Source organism: Carassius auratus, chromosome 13 (genome assembly GCF_003368295.1).
Source record: "Carassius auratus strain Wakin chromosome 13, ASM336829v1, whole genome shotgun sequence".
NCBI lineage: Eukaryota > Metazoa > Chordata > Actinopteri > Cypriniformes > Cyprinidae > Carassius > Carassius auratus.
In genome coordinates this window covers 24,175,418-24,190,315 of record NC_039255.1, presented here as the reverse complement: position 1 = coordinate 24,190,315, position 14,898 = coordinate 24,175,418, and the positions used below count along the sequence as shown (strand labels likewise).

General features: G+C 35.6%; 1 protein-coding gene and 1 long non-coding RNA gene across 2 annotated transcripts in view; one reads left to right on the top strand and one right to left on the bottom strand.

Annotated features, from left to right (window-relative positions):
* LOC113113132 (orexin receptor type 2) overlaps positions 1-14,898 on the bottom strand; it is a 75,267-nt gene that overhangs the window by 35,639 nt on the left and 24,730 nt on the right. The window contains exon 4 of the mRNA XM_026279313.1: positions 7,669-7,847. Within this exon, the coding sequence (XP_026135098.1) occupies positions 7,669-7,847 (179 nt within the window). The remainder of the gene's footprint in view (positions 1-7,668; positions 7,848-14,898) is intronic.
* On the top strand, positions 1,648-3,280 carry LOC113113073 (uncharacterized). The gene is made up of 3 exons (XR_003293538.1): positions 1,648-1,809; positions 2,321-2,400; positions 3,129-3,280. It is a non-coding gene; the product is annotated as an uncharacterized LOC113113073 (long non-coding RNA).

Below are 14,898 nucleotides of genomic sequence, written 5' to 3'. Positions count from 1 at the left end.
GACTGAAGTGTAAACTAAAGATTACACTATAATTATCCTTACTCAACACATTCACAAAGCATTTTGAGTCAAGACCCATGAGAATGACTGCTGTAGTCAAAAAGATTAATATCTACTCAATGTATGATTTGAGCTGTACATTAGCATGAAACTTATATTACTTTACATTATAGTTTACCTTTTTGACGAATCAATTTGTGAAGAAAAACAAACTAACCAGAAGTTTTCTTTATTTTGTTTACCATATTGTGATGGTTTTAATCTACCTAAGGGAACATTAAAAAACAAATCATCATAAAAATACCCCCTCCCCGGTGGCATATATGCGTTGCGTCATCCTTGAATTCCTATTGGTGGATGGGCGAAGATGAATCGTGAGAGGAGTCGAGACAAGTGACAGTTAATTTTTCAAACTGAGGAGTCCGCCATTTCTGCTCGTTCATACCCTAAGGTAAGGGCTTCGTCAGCCATCGGTCCTAGCCCTGTTAAATTAATTTTGCTCCGGTTTTTAATTTAATTAAGATACAGTCTTCCTTTATTTCCTTGTTAATGTTAATGGAATCGTTAACTACAGTAAGATAGCTGTGTTATAAGGAGACGAGCTTCGAGTCAGAAGCGTGAATTTTAACGTTCATTTCAATTAAGCGAGCACTCGTTGTTCAAATAAACGGCGCCGATTCAAATAAAAGTCAACCGGGTGGAAGACGGAGGTGAATGATTATGTGAAAGTGTGTCGCAGTTTCACATATAGGCCTACTCATTTTGCGGTGAGTATTTTTCCCAGGCCTATGTTAACAGGTGTAGAAGTTCTTAACTTTGGCCCGCAAGATACTTTCGTGCCGTTTTTTAACTCCAACCCAGACCAAACGAGGATCTTGATTAGCTTGTTCAGGTGTGTTTTATCAGGGTTGGAGCTAAACTCAGCAGGAAAGTGGACACTGCTACAGTTCAAAACTTCCGGCCGGTCTGTAGCTATTAAAACTGTGCAAAGACACAGTTGCAGTGCAGCGTTTTTTTTTTTATGTTTACTGTGACGCATGCGCTGGATTAAAGTGATGATAGCACAAGGTTACATTTTAGTAATCAAATGTTCTAAAGCCAAAAATGTTTAACGTTAGGTGTGTTTAATGCATAGTTGGTTTACGAAGTGTTATTTATGCTTTATTTTTTTAATCCCCAGATAACCATGGTTGATAAATGGTCAGTAGATGACACGTGCCACTGGCTTGAACCCATAAACCTCATTGATGCAAAATAAAGTTTCAGAGGTAACGTTATAGATGAAAATTTATAAATGTTCATTTTGTGATGTTGTGAAGTTTCAACTCACAAAGTTTCTAACTCACCTGCAAGTGCAACATAACCACCAAGCAGATTTTAGTTTTACCTGTGACATTGAGGGATGTTTTAGAAGATATAAAACTGTTGCAAGTTACAGAAACCATATCTATCGAAAGCACAGACAAGTTTTGCATCATCCCCTATTTGAAAAGGCTACATTATTTGAAGAGAACAATGAAAGTGAGGAGGAGGTTCCTGAAGATGATCTGCTAGAGAACAACCAAAATTCTTTGCTTGGAATTGATTTAAAAACTGTGTTATTGGGACTGAGACAGCATGTACTGTTGTTTTGTATTTAAGATGCTGCATGAAATGAAAATGAGGTTTGGAACAGACTTGGCGAAGAACATGGAAACATCTCTGAATGAAATGGCCCCAAACATCATCAGGAGTGCAAAAGAAGGAAGTCAAAAAAAAAAAAAAAAAACTACGCCAATCTCATTGGACTAGCAGAGGAAACCACAGAAGGTAACTACACCATATATCTTTCCCCATCTAACCTATCTGTTCAATGCCCAGTGTAAAGTTGCATTGTTTGTTTGCATTGTCAATGTAAAGGTTGTAGCTCCTATAAATTGTATAAGTGAAAACATGTATTAAAATAATGCAAATATTAAAGGAACAGTTAACCCCCAAATAAAAATCTTCATCCTTTACTCACCTCTTGTCATTTCAAATCTTTATGGCTTTCTTCTTCAGAACACAGTAGAAGATAGTTTGAAGAACGATGGTAACCAAACAACGACAGTGCCCATTGGTTTGGTGTCTATATAATAGAAGTGAATGAGTACCAGCATTGTTCGGTTACCAACATTCTTCAAAATATTTTTTTTTTTTTTGTGTCATGCTGAAGAAAGAAAGCTATATAGGTTTAAAATGAAAAGAGTGAGTGAATGATGACAGAATTTTCATTTTTGGGTAAACTATCCCTTTAATTGAATTATGTACCTAATATACAATAATTTGTATCTGTTTGTAGGTCTCGTTAGTAATGCTGCACTCATTTTATTGCCAGCACTATTTAGAGAAAACGCCAGCTTCCTCTACTGTGTAGATAGTGTAAGTATAGTCTTCTGTAGTTTCATTAACATTTGATGCACTTGACTTGAATTAAAGGAACTGTTCATGCAAATATAAAAATATTAGTCAGTTTACTCACCCTTATGCCAAATTTGTAACAATTAAAAAAAAATTAAAGTTACCCTATAATTTACTCACTCTCTTCCTTAGTCATAAACTTTGTACTGTTTGCACTGCTTTGTAATGTCATTGAATAGCACCCCAATTTAAATCATAAAAGAAATCTATACAACTCCAGGGGTTAATACTTGTCTTCTAAAGCAAAATGGTATGTACAAATGGTACGTTAGTGAGATTACATTTGCCAAGATAGGTTGCTATAATTAGACTATGTATAGATAAGGGAATAACATCCAATGGGGTGGCACATCAGCTTTACATCGATAATTATGAGTCTTGTTGGTTCTTGCGTGTCACGTTTTTAGCTGTCATATCTGTGTTGTGTCATGAACTATTCATTTAAAAGAACGAAAGAACCGATGAGATTCAAAGTAATCAAAGTGGAACTGACGTGGTAATGTTGACATTCAAACACATTACAAAGCTTTTTATTATTAAATATATCTCAGATTGTGTTAAACTGGAGAAACAGTCATATACATTGGTTGTTTTTTTGGTAAGTAAATTATGGGGTCATTTTTAAGTCTATTTGATGACTTCTGTTAATTGGTGAAAAGCACTCAAAAGGTGAAATGTTTGTTTTACAGGAACCCAAAGGTGCTACACCAACCATAGTGTTTAACGGCTCTCCTGATCCCCTCAAGGCTGAAAGTGTCAGCATTATAATGGACAATGTGAACATCATAAGAGAGGCAGACATTGACATGACACAGGCTGTGGAATGCCTATTTGCAGTCTATTTTCTCTCCAATGTGCAGTACCCGGTTGACATTAAGCACACAATGACTTTTATTTAAAAATATATGCTTAAACTTAGACAACAGCACGGCAAAAGAACACCAAAACCTGTACTGAAAATGTACAGTCAACTTGTGTAAATTGTAGAGCTATTTAATAGTTGTTTTAACAGTTCATGTTTTGATTTTTATCTGCACTGTTAAATATCAAAAATGATTTGTTTTTCCTCATTTCAGAGATATATGTAAAAGTGAAGTACTGTATATGTACGTAAACAAGCTTATGTATGTTTATTACAAAGTGAAAATGCTTAAATGAAATAATTCAAACTAAATGGTTAAATGTAATTAAACATCTTAAATGTGAAATTTGCTGTCTAATACAGAGTATACAGAGGTGCAATTTTAAATGACACTAATATTTTTGTATAAACAGTTGAATAAATTTAAACATTTTGAATTTTCTGGATTGTTTATATTTTCTTATTCAATAATAATTTTAACTTGTTTAATAATAAAGAACACTTAAATGGTTCTATATAGAACCATCTAACTTGGATTCAAAGAACCATTTGGGGTTCTTTTTATGGAACCCATTAAAGTGGTTCTATATAGAACCATTTTGGAGTTCCATATATGAAGCGGGTGATAGAACCATTTTTGGTTCTAAATAGAACCATTTCTTTTAAGAGTGTGGGGCCTGTTCTTGGTTGCACTTTATTTTACAGCAAGTGTACTTGTACTTATAGTGCACTTACAGTGTACTTATCTAAGAAAGTTATGATAATTCAAGGTAACTACATGGGGTAAGGTTAGGTTTAGGGGTAGGTTCAGGGTTAGTACCTAGTTATTACATAGTTATTGTAATTACTATAATAAGTACCTAGTATGTACATGAGGAACAGGACTGTAAAATAAAGTGCTACCCTGCTCTTTGTACATTGCGAACTCGGTTAGCTGGAATTGACTGTTGACGATTTGGGATGATCTTGGATTGATTGGTTCTTCGAAGCTCATCCTAGAGTTGCTGTCATAGCAACAGGTCTGTAAGCTCAAACCTGCTCTGGAGCGAGTTTATTTCATGTAAACAGGATTAGATCTTTTGGACCCACTTTATATTAAGTGGCCTTAACTACTATGTACTTACATTTTAATTAATAATTTAGTACAATGTAATTATTGTGTACATACATGTTTTTACATTGTACTTATATATATATATATATTAAAAAAAAAACTACAATTAATTACATCTGTATTTAATTTCTGTTATTACATTTATAATTACACTGTTGACCCATACTTTACACCTTAACCCACCCTTAAACTTACCCATACCTCCAACCCTCTCCCTAACCTTACCCCATCCCACCTCAATAGCAGCAAAAGTGTTTAACAATACAATATGAACACAATAAGTACATTGTACTTATTTTTTTATGTAAGTAGATAGTAGTTAAGGCCACCTAATATAAAGTGGGACCGATCTATTTAAGCAGAACTGATACTTAAAATCTGTTCGCTACCATCGCTACTTTTTTACTAGAGTATCCAACTGATCTAGGTACAATAATTTAAAATAATAATCATTTAAAATTAAAAGATAATATAATGCCTTTAATACAATATACACTTTTTATGAGTCACGTTTTACTCACTGAAAAATGTATTTGTCATATAATAATTACAATAATTACACCATTGTATTAGAGTCTTACACACAGATGATGTTGAGTCGTGCATTAATTTGAGTGATGACAGCTATTATGGGAGTAGCTTGATGGAGTGCAGGAGATGCAGATAGCATGATATTGACCCTTAACAAATTTTAATGCTGTAAAATCTGTTCAAATATAAAGTTAAATTTAAAACATTAATTGCTAATTACTACGTTGAAATAAAAATGTAAAGCTGAACAAATATTAGAAGTTATAATATTAGAAGAATATTAGAAGTTATAAATAATTGGGAATTATGTAAAATAAAAATAAAATAAAAACAGTGCACATTTTATTTATCTAGTATAACAATCTATGTAGTCTGTTTTTTTCCCTTATAAAAATCCAGAAATTTGTCAAATTGTCTTTTTTTTTTTTATTATATGATGTCATTACGTTGCTGTCTTGCCACTAGCCGAATGCTGCATTTCTGATCGTGCTTTTGATCATTGATACATAACCCACTTTGAACCACAACCCACGAAGGTACAGTTTTGTCAGATAACTCAATCCAGCCATGCTAATCATCAACGACAGATGTATTTACATATGCCACTACCTATATTGTACTGTGGTAAAGTATGCAGTGTTTCATAGACAGCTGTTTCACTAAATTCTACTGAGGTAAAATTCAGTGCAGTCCTGTGTCATGATATGTATCGAAATAGGAAAGGGAACCATATAATAGCAGGGCAACATTCTGTGTTTGCTGATATGCTAGTTGGCTGTCGACTGTAGTTTGTCCAGTGTGTTCTGTTGCAACTATTTTGCCCAGACACAGACGATGTGAGATGACATGAGGCAACGACATTGGTTTTCCTCAGTGCTAGCTCTTCTGCGTCAGTTTGGTGTGTCCCTACTCTTAGAACTTAATAGTTACTATTTTAATAATTCAACAACATTTGCATGTTCATGTTTCTCTGATGTTGGCAAATGTTCTCATGACATGCAGTTAAATATAATAAATATTTAATATTGTATTGGTGTTTTATTTTTAATTTGTAGCTTGACTTTAAAGTTAAATCTTTTTATTGTGATTAAGTCCACAGTCAAATATGCATATGACTTTTTATGCATTGATTTCTTCACTTTCAAACATTCCAACCCTTGATCTTTTATTTTGGTGAAATACTGGTGAAATGCTGTAAACGTCTGTCCACAAAAGTTTTGTCCAAGAAATTATGTAAGCATGTAAATAAAGTAAACCTAGCACATGCTGTATTGCCAAATGTATGCTCAATTCACAGCACAAGCAGAGATGGAGTCACTGCATTTACTGTGAACCAAGCTGCTCTGAGGCGATTAAAAGAAGATCATTTTGCAATTATCGTGCAGGCCCATTTATTTTAATTTTACATTCAGTGTAATTAATTATTAGTTTTTCATCAACTCACAAACCCCCTGCAGTTCCCCCATGATACCTCGTTTGGGAAACCCTGGTCTAAAACATTAACTTGCTAAAATCAGTGAAGCAGTAATCATGCCACCAAATACATAAATGTAAACCCATAAAATGGTTTAGAAAATTTGAAATGACGACCATCGTGGGTGATCATCATGAATGTATGAATGTATTTTGCAGTAACTGAAGGATTCTGATCGGATTGCTTTGATTTACTGACATATATATATTTTCAGTTGTGGTGTAAGGTATAATGTAGTTGTGGATTGTTGAAATTCAATTTCTAAAAGACCAGTACCCTATTTAAAAAACAACAGGACATCAGATGATATGATCATTGCTTGATTTTCAATGCATGTTTTCTGTGCCAATTAGTCAATTTCCTACAGATATGCTTTTGAAGTGCTTTATACGGCGAATGTCTGAATGCTTTGGCATAGCATTTATATTAGACTTTTCCACACTCTAGTGCTGCTCAAGTAGAATTACTTGTGATGTTCTGCCTTTGTTCTAAGCCTCTGCTCAAAGAAGTTTGAGCTTAAGTGTCTGGCACACATTTGCAAGATACAAGCATCCTACAGTACATAATATTGGCATCAATCAACTTGACTTTCTTTGAGAGTCAAAAGGCATGAATGTGATTAAAAACAAGTGATTTTATTCAGGCACATATCAACACTTGAAGTAACTGCAGCCAAGGCTCACAGCTGCTTCCTCAGTCTTGATAACTTCAAAACTCTCATTAATATTAGAAAATATAAGAAAACCATGGTTATCAGGAATGTAGAAGAAACAAACGATACTTGTAGCTCTCAAACTGTAAAGGGTATTTATAAAGAGCATATTAAAGCTGAAATATTAAAGTCCATCCATCAGACCCTTCCAAGAAAAGAAGGTTGAGTAAATGTGTTCTGAAAAACTGACCAGAGGAGCATGTTGTCATCCTCAGTAACTCTATTTGTTTCATCTATTGATGTTGACAAGAATGTCATATGATGGCATCATCTGTAGCTCAAAAAAAATAAAAAATAAAAAATAAATAAACTGTTAATGTGATTTATTGATGGGGAAGCAAAGCATTCACTTAAAAATGCGCACACAGCCTCTAGCAGCAAGATCTGCAGGTTGGTAAACTGATGTGTCAGAAGTAATAGATGTTCAAGATCAAAGGTGTCATAATTCACAAATGTACAGATCTCAAAACATTTGAAACTTCATTTTGAGAGGGCAAGTATAGTGCTAAATGTACATATGCTGTCAGTTTCCTCACCTGTAAGTAAGGTAGTATCTTGCACAGGGTCTGTCCGAAGAACCAGGTTTCTGTGATGTCCACCACAAGACTCGCAGGAAGACATGTGATTGTGACCAGGATGTCTGCGAAGGACAGGTTCACTATGAAGTAGTTGGTCACTGTGCGCATGTGATGGTTTTTCCAAACTGCAAAACAAACTGAAAAGAAAGAAAGATGCCTTACTTACTAAGTTATTAAAGCAGGTGATTTTTATTTGTATTTTGTATAAAACAGGATTAGTCCTATTTTTCTAGCACAACTAGAAAACTAGAAGGATCTCAACTAGGGTGTAATTTTAAATAGAATGCAAAAAAAAAAAAAAAAAAAAGTGATGAACAACAGAATTTGCTCAAAAACACGACTGTACCTAGATATAAGCTCCAAAAACATCCCTGTACATAAAGCATTTGCAAGACTGAGCACTCAAAATCCACAAATCCTTTGAAACACTAGTCATGACACTCAACAAAAAGAGTAGAAACCACTGTAATAAAATGTCAAATCCTTCAATCTTTCAGAGAAAATGCTTTTAAAAAAAATGTCCCACTCACTGGACATTTCACTTTAAAAAAGGTGCAATGACTTTAATCAATATGTGAATCTTTATTTGATTTGAAGAGCTTGATTTACATGAATTGGGTTTGTGTTTTGAAGACATCTAAAGAAAATTGCATTAAAATTAGATATGATTGAAAATACTCATTCTCTATCATCAAAGACTGATTTTTATGCTGTTCTATCTGGTGATGAGTAATTGTTGTGAAGCTATATGCACATTCCTGTAAATGGGTTTGTTTAGAAAGCATATGTGCAAAAAATAAATGTAAATGAAAATATGGGACTGGCTGGCTCAAGAATCACAAATGAAATAGCTGTGGATTAATAATATCCTTGACACAGTCACAGATAAGCAGCCAAGTGTCATCAGTTGATTAATGTTGATTTTATTTAAATATCTGGTATGGCACTTAACTATATCAATAATTCAGAGGTCACTGTAAAAAGAAAGAAATCTGCTTTGTGTCATGCACGTTCATATTTATTATGTTTTGATGCGAACCGCATACTTGCTATTACTCAATATGTGTCAAAACCGATATCAGATGCAAACTTAATGTGTACTGTACCAAAACATTAGGAAACGCAGCATTCATCTACAGTAAAGAATTAACTCTTAATACAATATGGGTCATACAAGGTAATAGGAAAAGGCTAACAAAGCACAGAAAACTGAGTCTTCCTTTTAGAAATACACTTTGCTGTAAGTGACGACTAGCGGTGGCCTCCCTGTATTTCACATGTGATAGGTGAAATATGAGAAGAATATTGATATCTTATTGCTGGATTGCTTCTCAACATTCAGTTGAAGATTGTCATTCACAAAAGCCCACAGTGACAATCACATATTTGTCTGCTTTCATTATTAATGGTCTGAATTGTGACTCAGTCATGAATAATTGCTGTATTCCAGCGTGTCATGATAAGGCATTCTTACTTAATGTTTGATAGATGGCAAGTCTTCCTTTTTTTCTTATTTATCAGAACAGTCTTTCAAGGCTTTTTTCTTTTCACTGTTTCCTTTGTGAAACCCTTGAACCTACAGAGAGGTTTATGAAGTTAAAACAACTGAATGCTTTGTCTCCAAAACTGGGACTTGTGAAGCAACCTGAGAATGAATGGAGACACAGCTGTTGAATCAATCCTAGAGGGCAGAGCAGAAGATGGGGTGATGTAATAACCTGCGGCCCCAGGCAATATTAGTGTTGGCATATTTGAGAGTTTAGCTGCCACCTTTCCTCATTCCTAAGGGACATTCCCATAGGTCAGTGAATCTCGGCATCTCAGGCTTTATGGATAACACTGTAAACTATTAATAGCTTAAGTTAAAAATGGCCAAAACTCATCAATGCCAAAATTAATAAATAAGGAAATCAAAGAAGGCAGGATTTACTTTTCACAGAGACAGAAAATTAACTCCGAAGCAATTCTTTCATAGTGTGAGGTAAGACTGAAGTAGCAAAAAATTTAATATTTGACAATTTTTTTTATGACAGAAATGTGAAATGACCAATATCTGTGATGCAAAACCATAACCCACCCCCAGTGTTAACATTCTTGGTATAGTGCATCCTCATTCCAGGAAAATCTGGACTTGAGGTTTGGGGATTTCCAGTTGGTGCATGAAGACACTTTGATTTAGCGGCAGTGCAGAGGCACTGTTACCGCACATAGGGCATTTTCAAAGCATCCTCACAGTGGTAGAACATCTAGCTCTATTTCTGTCTTTCCACTTGTTTCGTGTGCTCATCACATGACCACCCCTGCTCTGGTTGTTTGATGAACCCCCCCCTCCAGCACAATGCTGCACTTCAAGAAAAAAAAAAAAAAAGACACTTATCAAAGCTCAGCACTAGCTTTGCGGCAGAACTCTCACCTGTCAGAGTATTGCATAATTGCACAATTGCTATAAGATGATATAAGCAACCCTTGAAGAGAAGAACTGATATTTAAATCTCAGAGCGGTAATTCAATCCCCATCATTCTGCTAACAGCTCCACTATTTAGAATGGAATTACCAGTAGAAGTAAACACAGAACAGGACACAATTTTGACACATTCATCTATCAAAGATCACCTGTCTATGCCAGAAGAAAATCCATGATGGCTACAACTAGATCTGAATTTTACATGTCTGAATACTGCAAAAGATTTCACGTTGAATCCAATAATTAAACATCTGCAAAGACCTCATGGTTCATGGTTCAAACACACATACATTTTGTACTCTTGGAAGTTCTGACTTTATTGCTGAATTGAGAATATGATATAAGTAAATTTGCAATGTTTTTTTTTTTTTTTTTTAAACAAATTATCTCTTAATTTTTTTTCTTTAATACAATATGATATTCTAATATTCATCAGATGTGTGTTAAATTATGTGTCTCTACAGTATTATACAGGGCTGGACTGGGATAAAATTTGTCCCTAGACAAATCCAGCCCACAAATTCCCTGTGAATGTTTTGCTGGATTATATGGCCTTCCACTGGAGTAATTAAATGAACAAATAAAACAGGACAGAAACAAATAATGAAAGATATTAGCCTACTGAATTCACGGCAAATGCAACAAACTCGTAATGCATTCTGGTCACATAGATATGTACTTGACAGTAAAGCATTGATTTTGAGCTAAAATGCAGAAAATGTACTGCTGTCAAATACTGCTGTCATCATTTCCTCACCCTCATGTTACTTTCATCTGTGTAAAACAAAAGACTTATTTTATTCACTTCAAGCACTGGTCACCATCACTACAGAACTTTTAGGGTTAGATCTATGTTTTTGGACAGTAATAATAATCTATGATTAACAAAATATGTTGAAATTAAATGACATTTCTAGCTTCCATAAAAGCAGTTCATTCAGAGGTTAATAACAAAGTGAAAAATGTTTAATGCAGTAAAGCATTTCAGGATGTAAGGTAAAATAATTTAAAAGACTTTAAAAGGCCTGTACTGTCAAGTTCATATCTTTTAAAGTCCACTAAACAGCACCATTCATTGTGATTGCATTTGAATAATGTGATATGTTCATTTTAATTTAATAACTCTAAATATTTCTGATATGACCATTTTTCTTTCACATGCATTTATCAAAGTAAGAACCTAGATATATTGTAATATGATATAGAATAGGGTGTCCATATTGAATATGAATTTGTTTAACTGCTATATCATAGGGATATGACTCATCTCACATCAAAGCAAATGTAAGAGAATAGCTAATCTCAGAATGAAAATTATGTCTTCCTGAACCCACGCACGTCATTCTGAAGACTGAATCTGTTATTTTCTCTATGCTACTGCATACAAAATAATTTTATTAAGCTTTTTGTGTACACTGTAAAAAAAAGGTAATATGTCATTATACATTAAATCTGATTCTAACTTATTTAACCCATAAAATGTACTTTTGTCTGTATATTGATGTAAATATGTTGGTTCAGTGGAGTAAATATTATTTTTGACTTAAATAAAACCATTTTATTTAGATGTAACCATTTTTGGGTTATCTTTTATCCAGTGTTAGTGAACACATCAGTCAAGCTACAAAATGTAGGCGGTAATTCAGATAAAATCTTGTATTCCATCGCAGCTCTCAAATAAAAATGACATAGTTAGATACATTTTTGTCATGTGTATGTTCCTGTTTAGTTCCCGTTTTCCTTAATTGGTCTCTCCTGTTCTTGTCCTCATAGTGCGAATTTTTGTTCCAGCTATGTTTGATTAATTCCGCTCCCAGGCGTGTCCCATTGGTGTATATGTATTTATAATGAGTTCTGCCCCTTGTTTCCCATCTGCTGTTAAATGCCATCCCTAAGCTCCTGTGTATGTAAACCTTTGCTTGTTGGATTAAAGTCTCAGTTAAAGTATTCTCTAGCCTCTTCTTGTTCCTTCCTCCCCGAGTTTCCATGACAGAACAGCAGACCCTAAAAAATAATGGAAGAACGAGCGATGTCCATCACAGTGGCTCAGGCAAACCCTGACCCTGTCAGCTATGCGAGGGGTATTCATGCCGCACGCCCTCGCCAGCTCCGTCAAATAAATATTTGTGACTCTGTTCCGGCTCGGGATTACTTACCATCGTCCCACGGAGCTGACAGACACCATTAACCTCAGCTGGAAGGAGGAAGTCATCTGGTGTCTGGAGAGCCTCCAATCCATAGCTGGGACCCCTCCACTGTCCACGTCGAAGTCAAGTCTGCCAGCCATTCCAAAGTCAAGCCCACCTGTCGCACTGCAGACTAGCCTGCCGGCTGGTCATGTAGCAAGCCCGCTGGCCATTCCCGTGTCAAGCCCGCCTGTCACTTCAAAATCAAGCCTGTCAGACATGGCTTACTCCTGCCCAGAGCTCGCTCCAGTGTTGGCTTTCAGCCCCAGAGCTCACTCCAATGTCAGTGCCAGCTCCTCGAAGGCGCACTGCTGTGTCTGCTCCTCCAGAGCACCCTCCAGTGCAAGCATCTAGTAAGTGCTTCCCTGATCCCCAGTTAAGCCCATGTAGGACTCCTGATTCCTCGTTTAGCCCAGGGAGGGCTACTGATTCATTTGTTTAGCCCAGGAAGGGCTCCTGATCCCCAGTTAAGCCCAGGGAGGACTGCTGATTCCTTGTCTAGCCCAGGAAGGGGTCCTGATCCCCAGTTAAGCCCAGGGAGGACTGCTGATTCCTCATCTAGCCCAGGAAGGGCTCCTGATCCCCAGTTAAGCCCATGTAGGACTCCTGATTCCTCGTTTACCCCAGGGAAGGCTACTGATTAATTTGTTTAGCCCAGGAAGGGCTCTTGATCCCCGGTTAATCCCAGGGAGGACTCCTGATTCCTCGTCTATCCCAGGAAGGGCACCTGACCCCCAGTTAAGCCCAGGGAGGATTCCTGATTCCTTGTCTAGCCCAGGAAGGGCTCCTGATGGTTTTTCCTATTCCTGTCCTCGTTGTGTGAATATTTCTTCCAACTTTGTTTCATTAATTAGTTAATTTGCTTTCAGGTGTGTCAACTTGGTGTATGTTTATTTATAATTAGTTCTGCCCCTTGTTTCCTGTCTAGTGTAAAATGTCATCCCTCAGTTCCTGTGTATGTAAACCTTTGCTTGTTGGATTGAAGTCTCAGTTAAAGTATTCTCCAGCATCTCCTTGTTCCTTCCTCCCCGAGTGTCCGTGACAGTTGCATTAAGTTTGACATCAGTGACGTTTGGTCACAAGACACAAAGACAACCGACAACATTTGATATCAGTGACACTGATATTTGGGGCCAGAAAGAAAATTGTGCAAAGCAGCTTTCACATATGTGTTAGACTATGGTAATATGATTAACATGCATGCAACGTAAAAATTGGATTCTGCATTACGCTTTGTAACAAATGCTTGCATTCACCAATGTGTTTGAATCTCTGTAGTATGCTCCTCTTTATATCAATGGAGAGCAACATGTAACAGTTTATTGCCTAGACATTATTAGATAAAGCAGCTACTTATATCCCCAGCCATTTATTCTAGCAATTAAAGCATTTCATCTACAACCCAATTCACTGAATATCTTCTGAGTGAGCTTGAACTCTCTCTCTCTCTCTGTTTCCTGCAAATGGAATGAGCTGCAGCATACTGTTACCTTACAAGCACTCTTCTCTTTGAATACCCTTAAAACTTCCTACAGGAAACATGTTGCTGATTTGCATAATCCTTGACCTGAGGTGAAAAGTTTTATGGATATTGCTGGTATGGCCTGGATGTCTTTTTTTTTACAATATATATAAATATATATAAATGTCTGAGTATTGATTCAGATGTCTCGATTCGATTCGATTTCGTTTCACATGCTCTCGATTTGAATAAATTCTCATTTTTTTAATATATATTTTTTTTATTACATCCAGGGAATGTAGTCCAAATGCTATTGAAATTTCTAAAAAATGAACAGTAAACAGCAGTTTACAAATGGGGAATTTATAAAAGACACTAAGAACCACAGGCTTGTATTTTAAACCTTTTTTATTGTTTAATTGTTATTAAATATAATAGGGCCATATAAAAACTTTTTTTTTTCTGGTAATCAGATGAAGGCATAAAACAATTATATTCATCCTTATCACATGAAAAATAATTTTATTGTTTTGAATTATTAATATTAATTAGTAGTAGTAGCATTGTTGTTACATTGAGTCTTAAGACTGCTAAATTATAATATATTTTTGACAGTTTATTCACGTTTAAATAAACTTTTATTTTGACGGTTTGCTGTGAGGAACTTGCAGCCGCTGTCTATAGGCTTGTTTGAGATGAGCAAAATCTACGCAGAACCGATCACCAGTGATAACCGTGAGATGCATGCCGGTCAGAAAAGTGTCCGAGTTACGTCTGCCTTGCTCTGATGTCATGCTGACATGTGCCAAGAAACTGCGAACTAAACAAAAACAAAACACGCCTAGTGAATTAAGAATTAGTTAAGAATTAGGACATGCATTTATTATATTTTTCTCTTTATTCTGTTGTATGTTTGTTTGAATTAATAAATCAATCCATTAAAAATATACATGCACACATACATATCTAAATGGACTGTTTAGCCATTATGCCTCATCTTTGTGTGGTTTCAGAATCAGAATCAGAATCAGAAAGAGCTTTATTGCCAAGTATGCTTGCACATACAAGGAATTTA